This window comes from Crocuta crocuta, unplaced genomic scaffold, assembly GCF_008692635.1.
Source record: "Crocuta crocuta isolate KB4526 unplaced genomic scaffold, BGI_CrCroc_1.0 scaffold4, whole genome shotgun sequence".
Taxonomy (NCBI): Eukaryota; Metazoa; Chordata; class Mammalia; order Carnivora; family Hyaenidae; genus Crocuta; species Crocuta crocuta.
The window spans coordinates 882,837-909,878 of record NW_027529996.1 but is presented as its reverse complement, the minus strand read 5'-3'; the positions used below and the strand labels follow the sequence as shown (position 1 = coordinate 909,878).

The 27,042-nt window shown below is 38.3% G+C and overlaps 1 protein-coding gene across 1 annotated transcript in view; it reads right to left on the bottom strand.

Moving 5' to 3' along the window:
- OXCT1 (3-oxoacid CoA-transferase 1) overlaps positions 1-27,042 on the bottom strand; it is a 132,956-nt gene that overhangs the window by 11,380 nt on the left and 94,534 nt on the right. Inside the window, exons 14-15 of the mRNA XM_077763440.1 lie at positions 12,063-12,152; positions 2,382-2,462 (exon numbers count right to left, since the gene is read on the bottom strand). Coding sequence (XP_077619566.1) covers positions 2,382-2,462; positions 12,063-12,152 — 171 coding nt within the window. The remainder of the gene's footprint in view (positions 1-2,381; positions 2,463-12,062; positions 12,153-27,042) is intronic.

Sequence of the window (27,042 nt, the reverse complement as noted above, 5' to 3'; positions counted from 1 at the left end):
TAAAAGCGGAAAGAGAAAAACTGAGACTGGAGGGGAAAAGGTAGAGTCTGTGAAATGCCTTGCGAAACCCATTAAAAGTTTCTATTTGATACCATTACAACCTCTCCTGACACTCTCCCCAGGTTGTTAGGCAGACTTCCTCCCCTCTACGTTCCTAACTCCTCACCTGGCATGGCTCTTCTCACATCCACTACTCTAGCCTCAAGTACTGCGGATGCAAGCTCTCCAGCCCTCTGCAATGTGTTCCCTCGGGGCAGAGACTGATCTCTTTTCTGTAGCACACTGCTGGGAATACTCTAGTTCAGCAAGATGCTGCAAAATCCTTATTACAAGAATAAATGTATAAAAAAACAATGTGGGGGCGCCTGGGTGGCTTAGTCGGTTAAGCGTCCGACTTTCGCTTAGGTCATGATCTCGCGGTTTGTGGGTTCGAGCCCCGCGTCGGGCTCTGTGCTGACTGCTAGCTCAGAGCCTGGAGCCCGTTTCAGTCTGTGACTCCCTCTCTCTCTGACCCTCCCCTGCTCACGCTGTCTCTCTCTCTCCTAGAAATAAATAAAACCTTTAAAAAAAAAACACACACACACACAATGTGAATGGGGAGAAAGGATATACAAGTTTTTAAAAATGGCAGTAAAGTTAGATAATAGTCTATTATATCATAAGGAAATGTAGGTATGAGGTGATAGGTGTCCAAATGAATGGCATACCACTCTGAGGATGAAGCCAGGAGTGTGCAGATGGCCAGAAGCCTCTTCCCAATTAAGAGGAAAATTGCATGAGGCTTAAAGGATGGACAGGATTTGGGGAGGCAGAGTTGAGTGGAAGGTACTGCAGATAAGAGTAGTGAACTGGTAAGAACAAGGCCAGAGAGCACATGTGGTGGGGACCGGGGAGAGGGCTTACTTAGAGAAGAGGAAGGTCAAGGGGCAAATGTTGCTGGAATTATCCTTAGAAGGTCTACCATTTCATTAAAGAAAACAGGATTGAGGACTGCTTTGTCGTTATTTTCAAAGTAATAGAATCTTTTCAATAAGTCCTGTCACCATAATTTTGTAGGGGTTCAAGAAGTGGGAAGACTCTGGGAAGAAATGGTAAAATAAAATATTCTGTAGTTATATCCAATTTCTATTCTCTAGAAGTCATCTGTGGAATTCCACATCAACAGTCCTAAGGGAAGGCAACATTTACAACAGAACGCTCTTTAAAATGTTGGGGCCCCTGTGTGGCTCGGTTGGTTAAATGTCTGACTCTTGATTTCTGCTCAGATCATGATCTCATGGTTCGTGAGACTGAGCCTTGCATCAGGTTCTGCGCTGACAGCATGGAGCCTGCTTGGGATTCTCTCTCTGACACCCCCGCCCCATGTATGCACCTGCTTGCTCTCTCTCCAGATAAATAAGCATTTTAAAAAATGTTAAGTAAAATGTGAGTCTGTCAAGTATTACGAACCTCCAAACCTACTTCAAAAGGCTGCTTTAGGATGCTTCTTACCACACCTCAATGAGGGGCAGAAAACCAGATCCAAGATGCTGTCCCTATGGCTCTTGCAAAAGGAACAACATCCAAACAAACCAACTCTGATACAGGTAATTCTGTTTTTTGGTTTCAAGACATTGAATCAAGAAAATGATACCCTCCTAGCTCACTTAGGAGAATTATGTCATTCCAACACTCCAGGTTCAACTCTGGGTCAGAAAGATAACTGTAGACCACTGTCAGTGAGGCTTCTCTCGGGTCTAAGCAGCTTTCTGTCATACCATTACCAACATTTTCCATCGAAGAAGAAAAAATCTAGAGAAGCACTAAAATGGCTGGTGTGTTCTGAAGTCCATTTTATAAAAAGGTGAAAGTATGCAAGAACCATAGAATAAATTTCTCGGCTCACTGTGGGGCCTTTGAACCCAAATGACTAAAACCCCAATGTTGATGGGAGTTTCCTAAAATGAAATCCAACAATTTGTACTTGTGAGTTGATAAAGCAAAGAAGAAAGGTAGAAATAATTAATATATTCTNTATTAATTTTCTGGGTTGTTTCCTTGGCTGTGCAGAAGCTCATCTTAGACATCTTAATAGTCCAAGTAAAAGGATGAATAAAACTTCTCTTTGATTAAATATACTGTCAAAGTTACCAAGGACAGCAATTCAATTGTGTATATGCTGCATGGTATACATTCCAGAGAGGTGCATGTTAAGAATTCTAGATTTAGAAACATTAAATTGATGAAGTTTCCTATTCAGTCTATCCACGGATTAAATTAATCTATGACTACCAACATAACATCCTTTTAGTGGGTGATGAAAAAAATCTAAGACTTCCTATAAATTAAAAAAAAAAAAAAGTGGTGGCTGACACTAGAGGAAATAAAAAGAGGCACTGTACCTTTTCAGTAATGATGCGGTTGACGCACTGCTTTCCAGTCAGTGGCAATGTACATTTCTCCATGATTTTATGTGTATTTCCCTGTTTTAAAAAGAAGGAACATCAAAAAGATAGTTAGGGACCAATTCTTACTCAGAAGTAGAATAATGATGGGACACAGAGGAACTATCAGAGAAAGTGTCTCCTAAGTACAAGCTGTTTCAAAATCTTTGCACAATCATGCTTTTGCTTTCTTCCTGGGGATTAGCTTCTGTCCCTAACATAATTTAGGGAGAATACCAAATGGATAGCAAAAGTCAGAAATGATTTAGTTGGGAAACACCTTGCCCTAAATTTAACCTCTCAACTCTTAGTCCTTATATAATGTAAGGTAAATTTTACTTCTAGTATCCTGCTTCCTTTTCTTTTTCAGGGAATGGTCTTCTCGACAAACATGAGCTATTATTCACTAAGGATAGGAAGAATGTACAGGATGTGAATGTAAAATACCCTTTTTTAAATTTCCAAAAGCAAAACATATATGAAAACAGCAGTGCTTAGCCTCCTTTTCTTACTTTTAGACCTGTGCTCAACAGGAATCAATTTTGGAATTTTTTAGCATTTTCTTTTATATCTCTATACATTTTCCTATTACCTCTTCATTTTTACAAACTGGGTACCATGCTATTTATCTCTTGATTAATTGATTTTAGACACTATGTACTGACTTCTTATTGTGGTATATGAAGACTTAATTCTCTTATTGAACCCTGTCCTCTTCAGTTCTTCAGTAGAGGTAGGCTACAAATTGTAGTTAACTCAATAGTTTACATCATTCTGCCTCAATGACCATGTAAAACTGTTCATTGCTGGGGCCACGCAGTGTGGTATACCATGCTTATACTCACTTTCTCATACAGCTCTTTGCTTTCCCTGGAGTTTGTTTGAGCCTCAGTTTGTTCATAAGTAAATTACGCGAGCTGTCCTAAATCTATATTTATTCTTTTAACTACTATACCTTTTCTTCAAACATAAAATAAAGAGGGAGTAACAGTAGAAAGCAGGGTACTTATACAAAGAAAATGAAAACACTAATTCAAAAAGATTTAGGTACCCCTATATTTACTGTAGCATTATTTACAAGATACGGAAGTAACCTAAGCGTCCATCAAGAGATGAATGGATAATGAAGATGTGGCCACACACACACACACACACACACACACACACACAGGCATACGTGCAGCCATAAAAAGAATGAGATCATGCTATTTGAGACAATACAGATGGACCTAGAGGGTAATACGCTAAGTGAAATAAGTCAGGCTGAGAAAGACAAATAGCGTACAATTTTACTCATAAGTGGAATATAAAAAAACAAATCTGAATAACCAGCAAAAAGCAGAATGAGACCTATAAATACAAAGAGCAAACTAATGGTTGCCAGAGGGGAGACGGGTGGTGTGTTGGGCAAGGTTGGTGAAACGGAGAGACACATGCTTCCAGTTATGGAATTAGTCCATCGTGGGAATAAGAGACACAGCATAAGGAATATAGTCAATGATGTTTTAACAAGGATGTTCAGTGTATCAGGACAGACGGTAGCTACCCCTCTGGTGATCACAGCATCATGTTCAAACCTGCTGAATCACTACGCTATATACCTGAAACTAATATAACACTGTGTGTCAACTATCCTCAAGAAAAGAATGTAAAGCAGGTTTTCACCCCTTGTACCCCTTCCTTCAGCCCACATCCCAGTGTAGACAGGGCCTCTGGGCACATATATGGAAACACAGTTGAAACATTAGCTCTGATGATGTGATTATAACTATTATTGAGCTCCTTTCTAAGTATCAAGCAATAGGAACCTAATTTAGTATCTCCTTTGAGGATAAAGGCTCCCTCATCATATTCTAGATCTTCTATTAAAAAATAGAAAAATGCTTCTATTGCTTCTTTTAGGGACCTAAAAACACCACACAAGTGCCCAATTCTTGATTTCAGCTTAGGTTGTGATCTCAGAGTCATTAGATAGAGTTCTGCATGGGGGCTCCATGATGGGTGTGGAGCCTGCTTAAGATTCTCTCTCTCCGTCTGCCTTTCTCCCCAGCTCATGCTCTCCCACACACACGAAATAATAAATAAATGAATGAATGAATGCATACATACATACATACATAAATACACCACACATGCTGTCATAATCATCTTTAGACATCTTACTGTTTTACTACTAAAATAAGCACCTGCTATCTGGCATATCTCTCTCTCAAAATTTCTGTCAGATTTGGTATATGGTCATAGGCAAGGAATTTCAGATAACTAGGTTTAATTAAAAAGATTTTGCTCCTCGCAATGAACAGTCAACTCTCCAATGTACAAGTAATTAAAAGGCTCTAGTGTACCTCACCTAGTGCATGGCCCAAAAATATTGTATTTTGAATAAATGAATGGGAGGAAAATTAAAGGTCTACTGGGAATCCCAGACGGATTTCAAAAAAAGACAAACCCTATTACTTTACTTCAGTCAAAATGAGTGCTAAATACATGTAAAATGGATACACATTATGCCTTTAATAACAAGTTACATGCTTCTGGATCTTACTGTATAAGAACATTTATAATTGTAGAAATAAAACCTCATTTTCACTTCATTTTTAACGCTCTACTTTCCTTTACAGTTTCAAACAAAGTTTGCACATGTCACAGAAGCTTAATTAAAGAGCTGGAATTAATGATGAATATTCAAGCTTGTACAGTTGTCAGGTCTCCTTACATTGAATATAACTCAAATAAGGCATGTCACAATGGATTCCAGGCCTGCCTAGGAACAAAGGGAGCAATCTGTGGGGCTCTGAAGAACATTTTTTGCAGGGAGTTCTTACTTTGTTCTCATTATTTGAGCAAGATCTACATCTGGTGTGAGTTAAACTACTTGGATTTTAATGAACAACCAACTCCATTTGAGGAGGAATCAGGAATTTCAATGGACAGGACAAACCGCGGGCTACCAGCAGAGACCTTTCATGGACTATCCACCATACACACAGGACTGAGTATGGTAAAGAGCGTGGGCGGGAGCCAAAGGGCCTGAGGGTAAACTCTGGCTCTGCTCCAGTGGGCTGTGCAAAGTTCCTGTGCCGGGGCTCCCCTAGCAGCCCTCCCCCATGGGGCTATCGCAAGGCTTCAGTGAGATGCAAGTGTCCAGCACTTCGCAAGCACTCAATAAATGTTAGCTACTCTTGTTTATACAAAACATAGTTCACATTTCTACAGTCCATCAGGGAATTCTTTAGGAGCTCTTGTGTTCCTATATGAAATCAGACATGTGATTATGCAGAAAATGGCCTAAACCCAATTGCTGAGACCCACAAAACTAATGAAACCACAAGACATATTTGGGGACACACCATATGGCTCGCATAGGAAACTGGCACCGAGTGTATTCTTGCAGTGAGAACAATGTAGCTAGATGACTCCATTCACATTTAGCTCTAGCACATAACACAGATAACGGAAAAAGAGAAAATGAGAGGCAAGAGATTAAAGAATGTCACAATTTCAATATTCAACAATAGGCTAGCTATGAAGCCAAAATATAACTAACTCCCACTTCAGTGCTCTATTCTAACCATGCCCGGCTGAGCCTTCCAATGTGGCATGGCAGCTGTGTACATTAATGATTCACAAAGAAGGAACAATTGCTGAGTTTTCAGCATTTACAATTAAATCCTAAAAAAGAGATGCCGTGTAGTGTGGTAGCAAAGAACACTGTATGAAGAGTCCAAAGAGCCATTTTTTTTCATCCTACTATCTGTCATTTATTGGTCATTTGATGCCTTCAGTAGTTCTTTGTGCTGTAGTTTTCTCTATGATTGTCTTGTCTTCCTTACCTGATCACGGTAGGAATCATACAAAATGTTCTGAAAGTGCCATAAACTAGGAGAGGTGGAATCTACAAATATTAAGGTCAGTGTGTTTCATCCTTATCATTCTGCTTTTTTCTTTCTTCCCCAAGAAATACCAGAAAAGGCAGAGGAATGGATACCAAGTATAGTGTTAAAATGCTTTGGCTAGTTCCAAGGCCTCCTGATTTCACTCGGCCCTTATTTGTGAACTTCATCGAAACCCTGATGAATTGCTAAATCTCTTCCTCCACCTGCCTCTCCACTTTCTCCCTCTTTTCCCACCTTGATCACTTACAGGCCTCATGGCAAGACCTGGGAATTCACTTTTTCTTTTTAAATGACTCACGGTCTTAGTACTTTGTATTACTTGCCTCATGGTGATTGCTCTTTAATTCTTTAGATATTTGTATACAATCCTGGGCCTAAATTCTTCAGTAACAACTCTGGTTAAATGATAATAAATCCCCCTAGTTACACTACAGTAAGCTTCATGTTACCACAATCAACTTAATCCCAAGTAACAAGCTTTGTTTTTCACAACATGATGATTTTTGCACTTGATGTCAGCATTTATTCACCTGAGGCAACAGAGCGTGCATAAGATTTTGCTTTATATAAAACACTACTGCCCATCTTTTCGGTTAAATGCTTTTTAAATGTGGCTGCAAGTCCTAATAATCAAGTACAGAGAAAGCAAATTCTAGAAGTTGGTTGTTCCTTAAGGGACCGAGTCTGTAGGCCTTCATTCATGCTACCCGAAACGCACACCACCCATAGGCCAGCGCCCAACATTCAAATGGCAACACCCTCCCTGTTCTTTAGGACTTGCTGTGTGAATATTATAATTCTGATAGAAGGAACTCTCAATAGAGCAAGAGCTGTAAACACCATGTGACTGAGTATCTAAGGTCCACTAGAAGCAGCTTTCTAGTCCCAAGATAGGTACTTATACATTCTCAATATCTCTGAGCTCACTAGGAAAAGCACAGTGAGCAGAAGTATGTGAAGGGACTTACAAGACTTTGGGGAGATAAATAAAGACATCATCAAAGAAGAAGTAAGACATCTCAAGACTGCAGTATGAAACACACACATTTATAAGTCTGGAGAGAAACAGAGTGAATTATGTCTGCTCCCTCTGAAAGATTCAAGGCTTCCAGTAACTTGCTGCAAAGAGGGGGTATGTAGGCTGAACTTTACAAGAGAACATTCAATACTTTGGTGGCACAATGAAACCTACGACAGATCTCTCTTTGGGCTTTTGCCAAAACATCATAAAAGACCTGAATGTCACTGCCACTTGCCTTTCCTTGTCCCCACTGGTCTCAATTCTGAAACCAAGTGAAAAAGTTTCCACACACACATACACACACCACAGATACAAACTATTTGGGAATGTTGTATCGCAAAACACATGACTGTCCAATCACTACGATGACTGGCGTGGTATACAGAAAAGAAAAAATGGGACTGTCTAACGAAAGAAAATCAAGGAATGAAGGGTAAAAGGACAAGATGATACCACTCACAATGAATTTATAATCATGGGATATTTTTGGCCTTTATACAGCACCTATTTGGTAGAGATTCCAACGATCCACAAAGGATGTGAGCAGAAAGACTCAGCTGGCTCTAAAGTAGAGAACAGTTGCTATTACAAATGTTTTTTTCTATGTGGATGTAATAACAGTTTGTGGCTACAGGCCCATTCTCAAGGGGAAGACTAACCAAATGAGATGATACATACAGCAAGGCATTTTTCTGAAAACAGCCTTTGGGGTTTTGAGATCTTAGAATACAAGGCCATTTTTCTGAAATAGAATACAAAAGTCTTTATCATGGCCTTTTATTTTCTCTCTAAAGAGTGCATCCTATGGTCTCCAGCCTAAGGATGGCACAGCCCAGGTGTGAACAGGGATGGTTTTCTCTTTCCATTCACGAATTGTTGTGGAACCCCAGAAAGCTTCTCTGTGAGTCAGTTTTCCTTTGAAGAACTGTGGACAAAGTCTCAGAATTTAAAGTTATTAGCTTAATTAAATTCTTTAAGACACTTTAAAGAGCTTTATTGGTTGCTGGATTGTGTTCTGCTTTTTTTTTTTTCGCATTATAACATTTCTTTTTTGGCGGGCTTTTCTATCGTTAATGGAGAAATAAAAAGACAAATCCATGTAAGGATTTCTATTTTTTAAAGGTAAATATTTTTTTTCTAAACAGATCCTAGCCACAAAATTGTCTCATTAACAAGTTATAAGATACTGACAAGCTTTTATGAATGAAAAAATATTTAACCAGCTGAAACTGTGTTAATTATAAATCATCCCAACAAAGAAATACTTTATTTACCTTGGGAATACTTTTCAATGCTGCTGAAAATTATTCTAGGAATGTTTCCCAGGAAAGAATTTTTAAAAAGTTTTTCACATTTGTTGGCTTTTGGTAACACATTTGGTATAAAATAAATAGGACTAATAAACCTCATTTACTTTTTATAATTCCTCTCCATAAAAAGTAAAGACACTTTAAAACTGCATTCAAGATTTCTATATGATACCTTTCCTATCAGATATAGGTTAGATGTAACCAAAAGATTATTCACAAAGATTTATTCCCAATGTCATAACAATTAGATTGACTTTATCCCTTCAGAATCCAGCCCTCCTACTGTAATAAAAATAAAACCTAAACCTGTTTTAGAAATAGAGCTTTCATTTATGTTCTCTAAAATAGGTACCCAAGCTTTGCTTGTTTCCCATAAACGACAACTATGACCGAATTTCTTTGCTTTTGTGCTCTGAAAGTTTTACCCTTAGGAAATATTTCCAGTACACAATACTGAGAACAAAGTACTTTCTTTTATGTTGTTAGCGGTGATGGTACCTGCCAGACAAAAAAGGTTATTTAAAAAAAAAAAATGGAGGCCCAAAGTCAGGATACATGGGTTCTCGGCTTGCTTTTGCTCTGAATTTTCTACTTGACTTTTATCAGGATATTTAACCTCTATATAATTTGGTTTGTTTGTCTTTGCAAGGGAAACAGTAAGACCTCCCTCACAAGGGTATCGTGATGATAAAATGTGGAGGGAGTCACCTTGCAACTGCTTTGAACAGGTTACAAGTGCTCTATACGTTCAAAGTACTATTATTTGAAGAATTAATAAATCCAGCAAGTATTTTCTGAGTCCTAATGGGCATCAGACATGATTCTCTTTAGCTGTTAAAACTGATGGGAGTCCCTACCCTCAGGGAACTTACATTCCAGTGAAAAGGGGGTGAAGGCCCATCAGGAAAGGGGGGACTTCTGTTTTACAGAACAGTCAGGGAAAAGCTTCTCTGATATTGAGCAGAGATGTGGTGAACTGAGGGAGCAAGCCATGCAGGTATCAGAGGAAGAACATTCCAGGCATAAAGAAAAACAAGTATTTTTGCAGGTACCTTTCTCACCAACACAAGGAGAGCCTTAACGAAAAAGTTGAAAAGGGAGAGTGATCACTGTGAAACCTGGAGCTTTCAGAGAAGGGCAGGTTTGAAATCCTGGGACAGAGATGGCTCTGGAGAGGATGCGGCATGGTATCGGGTGACAAACACATGAATGGAGTGAAACTCCGAGCTCTGTCATACACCTGGACAAGTTTCTTCACCTGCCCACATCCCAGTCTATCTGAAGAAGGTCACTGAGAAGCTAATGACATGAAGGATGTACAATGCCAAGAACAGGGCCTTGTATCTAATAAGGACTCATACTGTTACTACTTGCCTTCATTTCTTGCCATTCTTAGAGGGCAGAAGACTAGGAAAAAAGGTAGTCAGACACCAAAAAACTTTGCCTTAGAAAGAAGAAAATCGGAAATATATCTTGCTTCTGTAAAAAGCTTTAGTTAGAGATTTGTGATCAAAAGTTTAAAGAACCATTGCTTTTCCTCTTTCAGAAATTTTGGCTGAGACAAAAGACTTTGGAAAAACAAAGAGAGAGAGAGAAAGAGTTTGTTAAATACAGGCCTAACGTTCTGAAAACAAATGCATGAAAATAATCTAAAACAAGTCGGACTTCAGCGTCTGTGCACCAACATTAAAGTAACAATAAAAGGGAAGTCAGACGTGTCTACTTCTCCAAATAGACATTATGTTCCAGAAAAGATGCGGATTTGATTTGCATGCTTGGCATCCTGTTGCCTCTAAAACGAAGTGTTTTGGATGCTTTCTCAAGGCATCTCTGGGAAGTCACCTGTGTGGGTTTCAGTTCTATTGTTCCATATTTATGCTCTACCGCCTACTTTCCACTGTTTACAAAACCACTTAGGATATTTTCATATTTGTTACAGTTTTCACAACAAAACCATTTCATGGCACACATCACTCTGTAACAGAACTCCCTCCTGGGAAGCAAGTAGGATGCAAATCTTCCAGCTTCGTGCTCTCCCATGATGACGATGCTGCATCTCTAACCAAAAACAGGGCAGATGAACTAACACTTCCATTCAAATTAGCAGGTCTCAAGGTGAGAACAGGTAGATTTTATTTTAAAGCTAAGAATCAGGGGCGCCTGGGTGGCTCTGTCAGTTAACCATCTGACTCTTGATTTCAGCTCAGGTCATGATCTCATGGTTTGTGAGTTCAAGTCCCATTGGGCTGCATGTGGACAGCACAGAGCCTACTTGGGATTCTGACTCTCCATCTCTCTGCCCCTCTCCTGCTCACTGGAGTGCTCGCTCTCTCCCTCTCTCAAAATAAATTAACATTTAAAAAACTCTANAAAATAAAAAAAAAAAAAAAAAAAAAAGGAGAATGAACAAAGGGCATTGATAATGAAGGGAGTACTACCCAGGATCAATTGTGCAAATCATCAGACATCCATGGACTCGGCTCAGGAAAGCAATTAAGCTCCATTAGTTCAAAGACACTGAGCTGGGAACAAGGAACAAAGTTATACTGATTGCTCTATAGTTAGAACACCAGGCTTTGGAATCACAGATACGCAGTTCTGATCTCAGTTCCATGTGACCTCAGGCAAGTTACTTGACCTCTCTGAAGATGTTCTTGAAACCATAAAAAAATACCTGGATCAAGTTCATAGGCTTATACATGCAAATAAACATAGAGTGCTTAATATACTGTCAGAATACAGGAAGCTCAATAAAAGGAAGTTATCATTATTGTAGGACGATGATGATATTATCATCATCACCACCACCACCACGAAATACTAAGCTCCATGAGGTCAATGACTTTTGAGTAGTTTTGGTCATTGCCAAATTACAGAAGTGCCTAACACATAATTAGCACTCAGTAAATATTCGATGACTGATCAAAATAAAGGTATCATACTTTACAGAATATGGAAGCTCACTATCACTTTCTAACCCTTCTCAAAATGGCACCTCACAGCTTTGGTAAGAGGCCACATCATACATTTGAGAATAACTGCTGCTAAAAGGCCATATTCTGTTGTGTTTTTAATTTTGCATGCAGAGAGCAACCAGTAAAATCATCTTTAAACCTGAAAAAACATCTGCCCTGACATATTTTCACTGAGTTTGAAGACATTATAGCTTTTACTTTTATTGTATAAACAAAGTAAATAATTAAAGAACATCCCACTATTTGTTTCATTCAAAGTTAAATAAATGTTTAGCTGAATGATAATAAATAACTGCTTTTATTTGCAACCTTTCTCTCTAATATATAAATGCTATCAATTTGAATGATCCTGAGAAAACAATAAAAAAACCACAACTGCATGACCTGGTGTACAGGATCTTGGCATACTGTGAATTTCCAAAAGCAGCACACATTACCTTTGCAGAATGTTCCATGGTGACCACCACTTTGGTCTTAGCACTGGACACTAGATCCATAGCCCCTCCCATTCCTTTCACCATCTTCCCCTACAAAACAGAAGTGGGAAATATGATGTAATTTTCTTTCAATCTTTTAGCATGCGGAAGAATAAAATTAACTGGTAAGAATAAGCCACTGGAATAAACGAACTGGAAAAACTCATTGATCTTTATTGCTTAGTACTAGAAGCTTTGCAATATTAATATTCTGTTACTCTATTATTCTATGATTGAAGGATAAGTTAGGACAAATATTATGATGTCACTTTTATTACATTGTGGTTAATGTTATTTTGTTGACGATATATTATATCCAATCAATGGATGAGAAAAATGTTAAGAACCTTTTCTGAATTCTGGCACTTTATTAGGATTACAGTAATAGGAGACTGAAATCCATATACCCCTGACATCCACTTCTTTCTTCTTAAACACATAATCGGCCCCAATGAGTCTTCAATTACAAACACCTTCTAAAGCACTCTCTTGGATTTCCTGCAGATTAAAATGCCATTACGTGGTAGGTGAAGACACTTACGGTGTTTCCCTAGTAATGATTAATATGAAAAGGTGGGTCTGTCTTTCTAAACATGGCATTTATCTTGCTCTTAGAAAAATAAGCCAAACAAAACGAAAAGTATATTGCTGTCAAGCAAAAACAAAACAGAAGCAGAGTTCAGGGCCTCTCACCGTTCCCATTCTATTTCTGTTCACCTGTCCATCTCATCATTCATTAAACATTTACCAGCCACCTTCTGCATGCCACACACTCTGAATAATTCTTACTGTCTGTTCTGTCTCCTGGTTACGGAGTTTTGGAAAAAGCAGGTGTTTCCAGAGATGATGAAATAAATTCTTCATGTATATGGGAGAGAAATGTCATCTAACATTAAAACTTCCTTAAAATTTTATTTTTAATCCAAGTCCTCTTGCTGATTTGTTGGTAAACTCTCAGCTCCTTCCCCAAAATTCCATAACTACAAGATTAGGAAATGCACTCATACCTGGCTTTAAAGCATAGAGGGCTCAAAACCTCGGATTTCAGGAACATTTTAGAGGTCAATGCAACACTGCATGAACATGAACTCATTGTGCATTATATGAAGGAAAGGACCAAGTGGTCAGGATGCCTTTGTGGTTTTGAGCCTGCCACTAAATGAGATGGGTAGCGGCTGGCAATGGTTGCAGGGTGGCGGCGGGGAGGGGAGATGGAGAGCAGGAAAGAAGCAGAAGGTACAAATTTGGTCTGTTTTCAGACATGTAAGTTTGAAGTGAAGCAGAATATCTAAGTGGAAATGTCTAATTTTATACTTCAATGAGCCATACCTTTGTCCTTAGTTAGCTGCAATTTTAATAAATTAGGTATACTATTTTCATAATATTTCTATAGAAAACACCAATACCTTTATGGGATGAAATATGAATAATATTTCTGTAGAGAAATATATTTTCTCTACCTGTATGGGATGAAATATGAGTAACTCAGAGATGGAAGCAATGAATGTCTATCATTAACTCCAACACTAAGGAAGCTTGGGATTTTTAAAGCATCAAAAGACACTAAAGCAAGTCCATTATAAAATGAATTAACCTGTTATGATAAGAATATCCAGCAAGTCTCAGCTTCCACAGATAGTGTCCTTGGGAAGATGGTAAGGGTATAAGTGTTTGTACAATGAAGAAGCCAAAGAAAATCAGAAACCAAGGTAGCATGTTAAAAATTCCTTGAATTAAAAAAAAATCCTTGAATTAGAATATCCTAGAGATAAAATTTCTCACCTGTGGCACAATGATTATAGGTAAAAGCTTATGCCAATCTATTATATGAAGTTTGTCCACTTCAGGTGAATCTGATTTCCATATTTTAAATCACTGTCAATTATTTAAGAAATATTTATAGAGCACCTACTGAGTACAAAACACTGTGCTGGCAGGGATATAAAAAGCTACAGAACATGGTAGAAGAACCATCTCTTTGCTGGTCTTAAAAAGAACATCCCTTGGGACCTGATCAAGCTAAAAAGCTTCTGCACAGTGAAGGAAACAATCACTAAAACTAAAAGGCAATTGATGTTATCCAAAATCTGTAAAAGAACTTATCAAACCTAGCAGTCCAAAAACAAATGGGCAAAAGACATAAATGGATGCTTGTCCATTAGCCATCCAGATGGCTAATAGACACATGAAAAAATGCTCAACATCACTCATCATCAGGAAATACAAATTAAAACCACAATGAGATACCACCTCACACTAGTGAGAATGGCTAAACTTAACAACTCAGACAACAACAGATGTCGGTGAGGATGCAGAGAAAGAGGATCTCTTTTGTTCTGCTGGTGAGAATGCAAACTGGTGCAGTCACTCTGGAAAACAGTATGGAGGTGCCTCAAAAAGTTAAAAATAGAACTACCCTATGACACAGCAATTGCACTACTAGGTATTTATCCAAGGGGTACAGGTGTGCTGTCTCGAAGGGGCACATGTACCCCAATGTTTATAGCAGGACTATCAACAATAGCCAAAGTATAGATAGAGCCCAAATGTCCATCGACAGATGAATGGATAAAGAAGATATGGTATATATATATAATGGAGTATTATTCAGCAATCAAGAAGAATGAAATCTTGCCATTTGCAGCAATGTGGATGGAACTAGAGGGTATTATGCTAAGTGAAATTAGTCAGAGAAAGACTAATATCATATGACTTCAATCATTTGGAATTTAAGATATAAAATAGATGAACATAAGGGAAGGGAAAGAAAAATAAGATAAAAACAGGGAGGGGGACAAAGCATAAGAAACTCTTAAATATAGAGAACAAACTGAGGGTTGCTGGAGAGGATGTGGGTGGGGGCTAAAAGGGTAAGGAGCATTAAGGAGGGCACGTGTTGGGATGAACACTGGGTATTATACATAGGGGATGAATCACTGAAATATCCTCCTGAAATCATTACTGCGCTATATGGTAACTAACTTGGATGTAAATTAAAAAATATTAATAAGTGAGTGTGGGTGAAGGGGGAACAGGAGGAAAGTGGTCAAAAGGGCAAACTTCCAGTTATAACATAACTAAGTACCAGAGATGTAATGTACAACATGATGGCTATAACTAACACTGCTGTATGATATATAGGAAAGTTGTTAAGAGTATAAATCCTGAGTGTTCTCATCACAAAGATTTTTTTTCCTTTTCTCTTTTCTTCTTTCTTTTCTTTATTGTGTCCATAAGAGATGATAGATGTTAGTCTAAAAGTACTATAGTACTTATTTCACAATATATGTAAATCAAGTCACTGTGCTGTATGTCTTAAACATATACAGTGATGTATATCAATTATTTCTCAATAAAACTAGAAAAAAAGAAACTTAAAAAAAGAACATTCTTGGGGACTCAATGTCAAGGAGTAGCCTTCATCACTCAATGAGATTCTGATGTTTTATCTTCAAAGCAGCACATGCTACAAATTTCAAAACACTATTTTGATAATGAAATATCTGTTTCCAAGACTGAAGAATACACAAGATTTGGCACAGAACACTGAGATCTATTCTATCAACCCATTGTACAACACTGGCAAATTCTCTTGAATTGTCTCTGAACCCATTACTTAAAAGCCGAGACTAAGAATATCCCCCAATCATAAAGCTGTTATGAGGAGTGCATGAGATAATATATGGAAAATTGCAGAGAATATAACATTTACAAATTCACTGACTTATCTTGTCATCCAGTCTATTAGGTTTACTGAGTGTCTAGTATGAGCCTGGCACTGTGCTGAGTTAGAGATTATCATAACAGGTCTCTTTTCCTCATAAATTTCATCATCTGAGGGAGGAAAAGCATTGGGAGTAATTATAGGGACTCAGACCAAACTCTCTTCCTCTAAAAGAAGCACTACCATGGTTCCCTCATCCCCAAGAGCCTGCCACTAAGTGCTTCCTCTTCCGTGAATCCTTGCTCTCTAGTATATAATTGTATCACAGTGACTTTCAACTATTTTTCATTATAGGTGCTTGGGTGAGTGAGGAGCTGATGGGTTAAACTAGCACAGGCATGTTCAGGTCCGAGCAGAGCATGGGGGATACAGTGCTAACTGGTTAGGGAAGCACAAGTGAGAAGAGGCAGCTCAGGTGGATTTCACAGAATGGATATTTCACAACAGCAGTCTTGCCAGATGGCAAAGAGAGCAGTGGCATCACCTAATAGAAAGCATTTCTAGCAGGTTAACAGGTAAATCTTCAAATATCTGGCCTTCCTATTTTCAAAAGTAAGTTCATTGTGTTGGAAAAAGAAAATAACATATTTCCGTCCATTTCAACTCCCAGATGATTTCTGAGACAGTCAATTACTAAAGGAAAACAATTCATTCTATCTATACCGGCAGAAAGAAACAGGGTTATATATAAGATATGCTCTCCAATGCAAGTGGGAAATTTGTCACTGTCCTTCAACCCACCTTAGCAGCCACTCTTTTGGGACTCAACTACTTGCGTTTCCTGGTTCTGTACTGCAGGTAGGGGTGCCCATGTGCCTGAGCTCTAGACAATGGAGGGAGGGAGGTGATAGCTGTGATTGCCAGCCTCTGGCCCATAAAATCCTCTCACATGCAATCCCTGATGCTCTTATGCCTTCTGCACTCTGTACCCTGGCATCCAAGGTGGCGTTGGGAGATGCTAAGCTGCCTTCAGGGTCCTTAAGTGACTGCATATAGCAGAGCCCACTTACTCAGAAATTGTTCAATCTAAGTGGAAAATAAATGTATAGGGCGCTAAGCCACTGAAATTAGGAGCCCTATTTGTTACAGCTGCTCGTGTGACTAATATAATGATGTGGTGCCCAAATGAGTTCTATGGAGGGGATAGAACTGGATGTAGAATTAGAACTGTTTCGCAGTGTGGAGTTTCCTCAAAAAATTAAAAACAGAACTATCTTATGACCCAGCAATAGCACTACTAGGAATTTGTCCAGAGGATTCAGGAGTGTTGATGCATAGGGACACATGTACCCCAATGTTCACAGCAGCACTTTCAACAATAGCCAAATCATGAAGAGTCTAAATGTCCTTCAACTGATGAGTAAAGAAGATGTGGTTTATATATACAATGGAATACAATGGAATACTACTTGGCAATGAGAAAAGATGAAATCTGGCCATTTGCAACAACATGGATAGAACTGGAGGGTGTTATGCTAAGTGAAATAAGTCAGTCAGAAAAGACAGATATTGTATGTTTTCACTCCTATGTGAAACTTGAGAAACTTAACAGAAGACCATGGGGGAAGGGAAGGGGAAAAGATAGTTTCAAACAGAGAGGGAGGCAAACCATAAGAGACTCTTAAATACAGAGAACAAACAGGATTGATGCCAGTGTGTGGGGGGAGGTGGAGAGGAGAGGGGAAAATGGGTGATGCGCATTAAAGAGGGAACTTGTTGGGATGAGCACTGAGTGTTATATGTAAGTGATGAACCATGAGAATCTACCCCAAAAACCACAAGCACACTGTATACATTGTATGTTAGCCAACTTGACAATAAATTCTATTAAAAAAAAAAAAGAGTTAACTGTATCGGCTGCACAGCAGAGGAGGGAGCAGGCCTTTTAGAGGGATGTTTTACCACTGCTCCTTGAAGGAGGGGACTACGCTAGGTACTGAAATTTACCTCTCTATCCAAATGTCCAACACGATGCTTGCCATTTTATAGAGATGAGATACACACCTCACTGCCATCTCTATCTCCTTCCCCCAATCCAACATCCTATTTGACATACAAAACAAAGAGCTGTTAAGCATAGAAGTTATGAAGCCAAAAATGCATCTTTAAATAAGTTACAAGAGGGAAAGTGATTCTCCAAGAAAAAGAGGTCTATGATGAAGAGACTCTGGGCATGACTGAAGCACTGGGCCAGGGTGACACAAAGTATGGCTTTCTTTAAAGTCTCATCAGCAAACATCTATTTCTTGAATAACTCAACTTTAGTTCTGAAGTGTATTCTGGCTAGAATAATGGAGAGATGATTGTTGTGATCACTCATTTCATGGCCAACTCATCTTTGTGCAGTTAAGGACTGACTCTGGTATCAAGTATGCAAAGAACACAGCAATGTGATGAACTAGAAATGCTGCATGCTATATTATGACACACTTGCAGAACTTTTCTAAAAAGACACTAACTCAAGGATGATCCTTAATTCATGAATATTTGTTCAAGGTCTACTGTAAATCAGGTACCAAAATAGGAATTAAGAATAGGAGCGGCTGGGTAGGTCAGTCAGTTAAGCATCCAACTTCAGCTCAGGTCATGAACTCGTGTTTCATGAGTTCGAGCCCTACGTCGAGCTCTGTGCTGACAGCCTGGAACCTGAAACCTGAAACCTGCTTCAGATTCTGTGTCTCCCTCTCTCTCTGCCCCTCCCCTGCTCTCACTCTGTCTCTCTCTTTCTCAAAAGTAAGTAAATGTTTAAAAATTTAAAAAAAAAGAATGAAAGAATACAGGTATCTACCTTTTTTCTAGAAAATAGATTTAAACTGAAAGCAACATTTTAAATATATTTTACTTACTTTGATCCTATTTCCTAATACGAGAATTTGAAAGAGCAATGTTAATAATATAACATTTAAAAAAAAGCCTCAATTCAACAAAGTACAAATATTAAATTGCACTCCCAAAAATGCAGTAATTCAAGTTCTAAATGTGACATTTGATGATGTTTTCAGGTTTTTACAAAAAGGGTAAAATGAATACATTGAACAATTCTGTGAAATGCTGTTTAAAATACAATATAAAACATACTGAAAATGATTCTTGCCACCTTTTCCACGTGTGTGTGTGTGTGTGTGTGTGTGTGTGTTTAGTAACGGCTGATTTGCAGATTTGTTACCTATATTCTGGTCTTAAGTGAGAAACAATGTACTATATACAGAAACAATTTTTAAAGCCTTTTAAATTAGTGCTATGTGCCTCACTAGAAAATGTTAATTGGCTGGAAAAAAACAGAAAGATAACTGTAGAGTGATTTAATTAATAAAAACTAGGGCTTGCTGCTCAATATTAAACACCAGGACATTAAGTACCCACCTCAATCCAAATGGAAGTCTCTTCATTTCTGTCTCACTTCCCCATTATTAAAACACTGTTCTAAGAAAGAAAAGGACCTCTAAAAATACTCCTAGCTAAAGCATAGGAGTGAGGGAAAATAAATATAATATCATTATTTGTTTAAACATAAAGGAGAGGTTATAACTCCGTTTCAGAGAAAATAAAAGCTTTATAATTTGTCTTAGTTTTGCCAATTTATAACAAAGTTACAGTAGTAATATTTCTCTTTTCTGTATTATAATTCATATTCAAAACCAAGAAAAATGTGATTTTTCCTTTCAAAGATAAACTGTATTTCCCAGGACACGTGGATTGATTGTGTAAAACAGCTAATGTGGAGTTAGAAATATAATTACAGTCTCTATTGCCAGGTAAAGTAACAAAATTGCTCCTAATAAATATCAGTTATCAATCATTATATGGGCTAAAAAGGAAGGGCATGTCAAAAAGCAGCACTTGGATAAATTCAAAACTTCATTTTAGTTAGCTCTCCATTCCTGTTCTCTCGGGGACTTGTTTCACCAACTATCCCCTTGCTCTGATTTTTCCATCCCCACCCATTCCCTAGCTCCTCTCTGTTGCTATCTCAGTGCACTAAAATCTGGTTTCTCCCTTGACTATGCCTTTGAAATGAGAATTCCTCAATCAGGTCTCTAACATTTAACCATCTGACGCCTTGTGGGTTTACTTTACTATATTCCTGGACCTTTCTACTACATTTACACTATTTTTCACCAACTCCCTGAAATGCTCCACTCATGGGCTTCCATAATACAATATTCCCCTGGCCCTCCTACTTCTGGGGTTTCAAGCTCCTTTTTCTCTGAGAGTGACTTCATCTGCTCTCATGATATAAACTACCCCAGTTTCTGATGACTCCTAAAGCCACATCTTCAGCTCAAATCCTTTCCCTGAGTCTCAGACTTCAGTATCCAAAAGTTTCCCAGTCATCATGGGGCACAATCAGTCAGCTGATCCCCCAAATCATTTCCTCTTGTTCCTGGGCACAGTTAGGCTACTTCTGGCCAATAGAAAGTTGACATATAATAAATCCAGGACTGGACCATAAAAGCTTCCAAGAATTTGGCTGCCTAGGTGGCTCAGTTGGTTAAGGTTTGACTTTGGCTCAGGTCATGATCCCACTGGGCTCTAGGTTGTCGGCGCAGAGCCCTCTTCAGATCCTCTCTCCTCTCTCTCTCTTTCAAAACTTCTAAGAACTATGGTTCATGTTTTTCCCCTTTCTGCAAGCTATCTGTTGAAAATGGTAGAGCCGTGGATGGAAGGAATCTCAGTCCCCAAATTACTGCACAGAAGAGAGCTGCCTGCCAATCGGGGATACTCATTTTGATTCTGTGTTAGTGAGAAACAAAAATTTCTATATGTTAATTATTACATGCTTCAGCTCAGTATGGTCCAAATTAAATTAACTATCTTTATCAAGGCACATCTCATCTACCTACTAAGTCCTTATCTCAGTTACTGGCCAACCTTCCACATCAAGGTCCAAACCAGACACTTTCTCATCTCTCACCTCTCCTTCATTATCAATGTACAATCAGCCAATCAGCCATTCAGTCACAAAGAACTCCAGTTTTTCCAGTATTTCTTGAGCTTGAACTTTTCTCACCCAAGATCCTTGTGATTTCTCCCTTGTGTATTGTAACATCTCTACTAGTCAGCCTATGTCCAGTCTTATCTCTCCCAAACCTTTCCAACCCATATGAAAAGAATTTCCCTAAAATGAACATTTTATGTTACTCCTCTGCTTAAAATCTTTCACTAGTTCCCCAGTGTGCCAGGGTAGAGTTCAAGCATTTCTGTTCGGATACAATGCCTTCGACAACCTGGCCTCAACACTCCTCGTTTCCTCACACTTTAGATCCCATTTCTGTGCCAGCAACAGTGAGTTACTTGTGCACAGTACATGGCTTCATGCTATGCCATAAGGCCCCATCCTCATCAGCTCACTCTTTGTGTATCAAATCATGACTACTTCTTTGAGGAAGGATTCACATGCCTCCGCCCCAGCCCAGCAACTAGGTGTGATCAGGGACCTCACCTCCCTTGGGCGCTCTCAGAGCATCCTTGCTCGTGCCTATTGTAGAATCGGCCGAGTGATTTGCATTAAGGTCAGGGTTGATGCTCCACTGCAGGTAGTGGCCAGGCCATATAGAAAGTTATAACTGAATTTCTTCCCCACGAGAGGCATGCTATTCCTTCTCTGAGCAAGCTCTCCCCAACTCCACCACCATCTAGCAGCTGAAAATACAACAGTGGGCCTCCAAGACCCTATCCAGCTGTGACTACCTGCTGTTCAGATTGATCACATCTATTCGGATTAATCAGTGCCTGAAACACTAAAGAAATCAATTAAACTCAAAGAGAAAAAGTGAGTTCTGTTCCTTGCTATTAACTACCCTGAATTTCTCATTTTGTAAAAGTATAAATACCACTGAGAGGGTCTCCATAGTTCACTTAATGAAACTTCATCACTCCAAGTAAAGAAATAAATCACAAGCATATAAAACTGACTGCAAGTCATTAACTCCACCTTTGTACAGGAGATTAGTAAGCATTTATTCGGTGAACAGTCAGAAGTACGAAACTTTTGTATTTTCTTTTCCTAAGTTATAATCAATGTGTGACTACGTTTCTTCTGGTTATAAATGAGGTACTTTGGATAGGTTAACTTCTTTGTACAAGATCAGATAGACTAACACTCCGTTCTGTTTTTTTGGATTAGTAAAATGTAGACAGAATAAAAACTGTGTTATTCTTAGCTCTGCTTTGAAGCTATAATTTCAGTTTTCAGAGTCAATTCATAATTTTCCAGAGATTAAAACAGACATCAAACAACCTGGTTAAGTGAGTTCACCTTGTTTTATCATGCCTGCTACAGGAGCCATAGATGGAAAGAGCTTGAGCAAGTGCTCCAGGATACATATAAGGGGATTTGTTTTTATTTGGAATGATCAAGAATTATTACATATAAATAAGTTAGTTAATTGAATTTATTAAATACAATTAAGTACTGAAGCTTCTTGTTTTGTACATTATCCAGAAACAGAGTTAAGTGCAATATTTAAAATCCAAGGAAAAATTGTTTTCTGCATTAACCATCTCTTCCTTCCCTTGGGTCACTGACAGAAAGGTATTAGAATCACATGAAATTGCCACATGTGACTATGTGTGACCTACAAACACAGGAATTTCATATGGTTGGTTCAAACTAATGTTCTAATGATGGAAAAACAGATTCCATTTACTATCACACAAAATCTATTTTGAAATCTTATATATTTTTAGGAGATCCCTAGATAATAACAAATATGTCAGCTAAAATACAAATTAAAAGATAACATTTATCTGCATGTAACAATGTATGTCAATTACTTCGATAACTCATTCACATGGAATACAAAATTATTACAATTTCTTTGGGAAATAGAAAATAGGTGTTCTCAGAAATTTTATTTCCTGATTCCTAAAATGGGACGTGGGTTGGTTGGGATGAAGGGGAGGAGGTATATGAACAAGAACCATGGGCAGAAGCACACTGGCTCAATCACCTTCTCCCACTGTCTGCAAGCGATAAGGCATACAGTTACAGAGTTAGTGTAATTACACTGCCATCTCTCACAGCTGGATGGGATTCCCAGAGATACACACAGTGACTGAAGGAACATTATTACGGAATACATCAAAATCATTACCAGCGTTTTTAATCCACAGTAGCAAAGATTAAAAAAAATTTATGTAGAAGATCATTTAAAAGTAAAAAACAAAACAAAAAACCACTTAAGAGAAATTGTGAAAGAGTATGCTATGTATATTAAATATGGATGCCCTATTAAAGCAAGTGTTAGAGGGTTGGATGGACATAAGAACTTAAGACCATTTTGACTTAATAAGTACTCTGTTTATCCTCAAGATGTCCTCCAGATTTAGCTGATGACCCAGCTTAATGACTGCCACATACCTCCTGGGAGTGAACAGCTATGAACATTCATAGTGAACTAATAACCGTTTGGTCATTACTAAATTTCTTCCTCCTGGGCAAGACCTGACCTGTAACATGGGGACCGGATGCTTCTAACATGTGAAGAAAAGTCTCACCTCTGGTTTTGTCAGAAAGCATACCCTACCTCAGGACTAAGAGAACCATGAGCAACATCATTCCACAGAGATTCCAATCCTAGGAACAGTATGAGGTCTGACCCAGAGAGGGAGAAGCACAGCATCTTTGTGTGAAGGACTCACCTCTAGGAACAGAAAAAGCTCAGGAGCCATGTCACTGTGTGAGTGGGTGGGTGAAGTGGTCCTAACATCTCAGACATCAGAAATCAAAAGCACAAATTTTCCTCTGAGGATGCTGGAACTGAAAGTACACCAAAGGTGAAAGGGCTCCTCCTTGAACTGGGGAGAATTAGGTGGAAACAAAAAACTTTTTCAAACTCTAAAATAGGTCAAGAGAGTTTCTTCAAGGAATCTGCCCAAAGTTAATATTTTTGAAAGATATATAAAAGGGGATATTATGGGAGCATTAATTTCTACCTTCCATCTTTTCAAGCCAACTATGCCAGAGCCAGCTCTTAGATGACCAAAAAGAGAGATGAGAGATGATGCTGGGAATAAAAATGAAAAGTGAAGTGTTTTAAACACAAGTAACAAGTAAAAAAAAAAAAAAGAACAAAAAACTTTTTGGGGAAGATCATGGTAATGTAGAAATCAAAATACTGAGAATATAATAAAAACTAAAAAAAAATCTTTTGAAGTAAAATACAAAGAAAGATCAGAAGAGGTAGAAATTGAAATAATAAACTGTAACTCATTTCTTGATATGTCAGTGTTTTAACTCCTTAAACGGCATAGGATGATGTTGGTGATAACTTTATCTCTAACTGTCCAAAATACTAGAGATGGATATTACATACATGACAAAACATTAAAAACCAATGTATGAGTAAAAAACTTGATTATTTCAGATACATTTTATATGGCGCCTAAGTTGGGGGGTGTTTTATTTCATTTTTTAATGTTTGTTTATTTTTGAGAGACAGAGCATGAGCAATGGAGGGTCAGAGAGAGAGGGAGCCACAGAATCCGAAGCAGGCTCCAGGCTCTGAGCTGTCAGCACAGAGCCTGACACGGGACTCGAACCTGCAAACTGCGAGATCATGACCTGAGCTGAAGTCAGACACTTAACTGACTGAGCCACCCAGGTACCCCTTGGGGGGTGTTTTAAATCTAGTACATTCTCGGCTGAGTAGTAAGAGCCACAGTAAGTGAGAAGAATTTTATTGTTTTTGTTGTTACAACAGCCAGTGGCAGACAGGACTTCATGCACATTCATCTGGAACTCACACGTGGCAAATACTTGGAGCTGGAGTGTACTTGCTAAAAATTTTTTTTATTCCCAAGAATGTTGATTTTTAGGCCCAGGAAGGAAATAGTCTCCTGATAATCACCTTGACACATAGCTATTCAGGAAGGAGTTGCTTTTTTCCTCTAACCTTGGGAAAGCGGTTTATCTTTATTATTCAAAACTGTATGAGTGTGGTTAGTACAAGCATACCTCATTTTACTGCATTTTGCACATACTGTGTTTTTTTACATAGTGAAGGTGCGTGTCAACCCTGCATTGAACAAGTCTACTGGAGCCATTTTTCCAACAGCATTTGGTCAGCTTGTGTCTGTGTTATATTTTGGTAATTCTTGTACTACTTCAAACTTTTTTGTTATTGTTATGGTGATCTGTAATCTTTGATGCTACTGTTGTAATTGTTTTTGAGGTGCCATGTGTCATACCCACATGAGATAATGGCCTTAATTAATGCTTTAGGTGGTGTTCTGACTGTTCCACCAACCAGCCATTCCCATCTCTCTCCTGCTCCTTAGGTCTCCCTATTCCAAGACACCACAATATTGAAATGAAGACCATTAATAACTCCACAATGAAATAGGACAAAAGCTAGGCCTCTTGTACCAGTTAGCCAACAAGATGTGAACACAAAGAAAAAGTTCTTAAAGGGAATTAAAGGTGTTAGTCTAGTAAACACACAAATAATATGAAAGTAAAACAGCCTTACTGCTGATATGGATGAAAAATCAAACCAGACACAACATTCCTCTTAAGCTAAAGCCTAACCCAGAATAAGACCCTATCTCTCTTCAATTCCATGAAGGCTGGGAGAAGTGATGAACCTGCAGAAGAAAAGTCTGAGGCTCACAGAGCTTGGTTTATGAGACTTAAGGGAAAGAAGCTGTCTTCATAACATCAAAGTGCAAGGTGAAGCAGCATGTGCTAATGTAGAAGCTGCAGCAATCCAGATCTAGCTAAAGATAAAAAATGGAGGTGGCTACACTAAACAACAGATTTTCAATGTAGACGAAACAGCCTGCTCTTGGAGGAAGATGCCACCTAGTACTTTCATAGCCAGAGAGAAAAAGTCAATGCCTGGCTTTACAGCTTCAAAGGACAGGCTGACTCTCTTGTTAGGGGCTACCACAGCTGGTGAATCTAAGTTGAAGCCAATGCTTATTTACCAATTTCAGAAATCCTAGGGCCCTTAAGAATTATCTAAATCTATTCTACCTATGCTCTATAAATGGAGCAACACAGCCTGAATGATAGCACATCTGTTTACAACATGGTTTACTATATATTTTAAGCCTACTTTTAAGACCTACTAGACAGAAAAAAAAAAGATTCCTTTCAAAATATTACTGCTCACTGACAATGCACTTGGTCACCCAGGAGTTCTGATGGAGATGTATAAGACAAGACTGGGGCACATTCTACCGGACATCTGGCTAGTACTTCACAAAACTATCAAAATCATGAAAAACAAGGAAAGACAGAAACCTTCAGACAGAACTCTTTTTTCAGCAGAAACTGTCTTCTACCAGAGAAGACTAGGGAAATGGGATAATTAAATGTAATGTGGTATGCTGAATTAGAGCCTAGAAAAGAAAGAGAATGCTAATAGAAAAATTGATATTAATAGTAATGTGCCTGAAAGATTTATACACTGTAAACTATAAAACATTGATGATGAAACAAATTAAAGACACAAATAAATGGAAAGGCACCCCTGTTCATGAACTGGAAGTCCTAATATTGTTAAAATGTCCACACTACCCAAAGTGATCAACAGATTCAAAGCAATGTCTCTCAAAATGCCAACAGCATTTTTTTACAGAAATAGAAAAAAATATCCTAAAATTTATAGGGAAGCACAAAAGACCCTAGATAGTCAACACAATCTTGAGAAAGAAGAACAAGGCTGAATTTGTTCTCCTGAAATCATTCCCTGATTTCAAAATATATTACAAAGCTATAGTAATTAAGACAACATGATACTGACATAAAAACAGAGAGAGCGATGGAACAGAATAGAGAGCCCCAAATAAATCCATCTATGTACAGCCAACTGATCTCCTGCGTGGGTGCCAAGAACACACCCATGGAAAATGCAGACTTGTCAATGAATGGTATTGGAAAAACTGGATTATCCACATGGAAAAGAATAAAATTGTAGTATAACAAAAGGCAACAAAAGCAAAAATAGGTAAGTTGGCTACATAAAACAAGAAAGCTTCTTCACAGCGAAGGAAACAACAAAATGAAAACGGAATCTAAGGAATGAGAGGAAATACTTGTAAATCATCTGATAAGGAGTTAATGCCCAAAATATATAGCAAAAATTCAATAGCAAAAATTCAATTCCTACAATTGCAAAAATTCAATTAACCCAACTAAAAAATGGACAAAGGACTTGAAAAGATATTTTCTCCAAGGAAGACATACAAATGACCAACAGTTGTATAAAA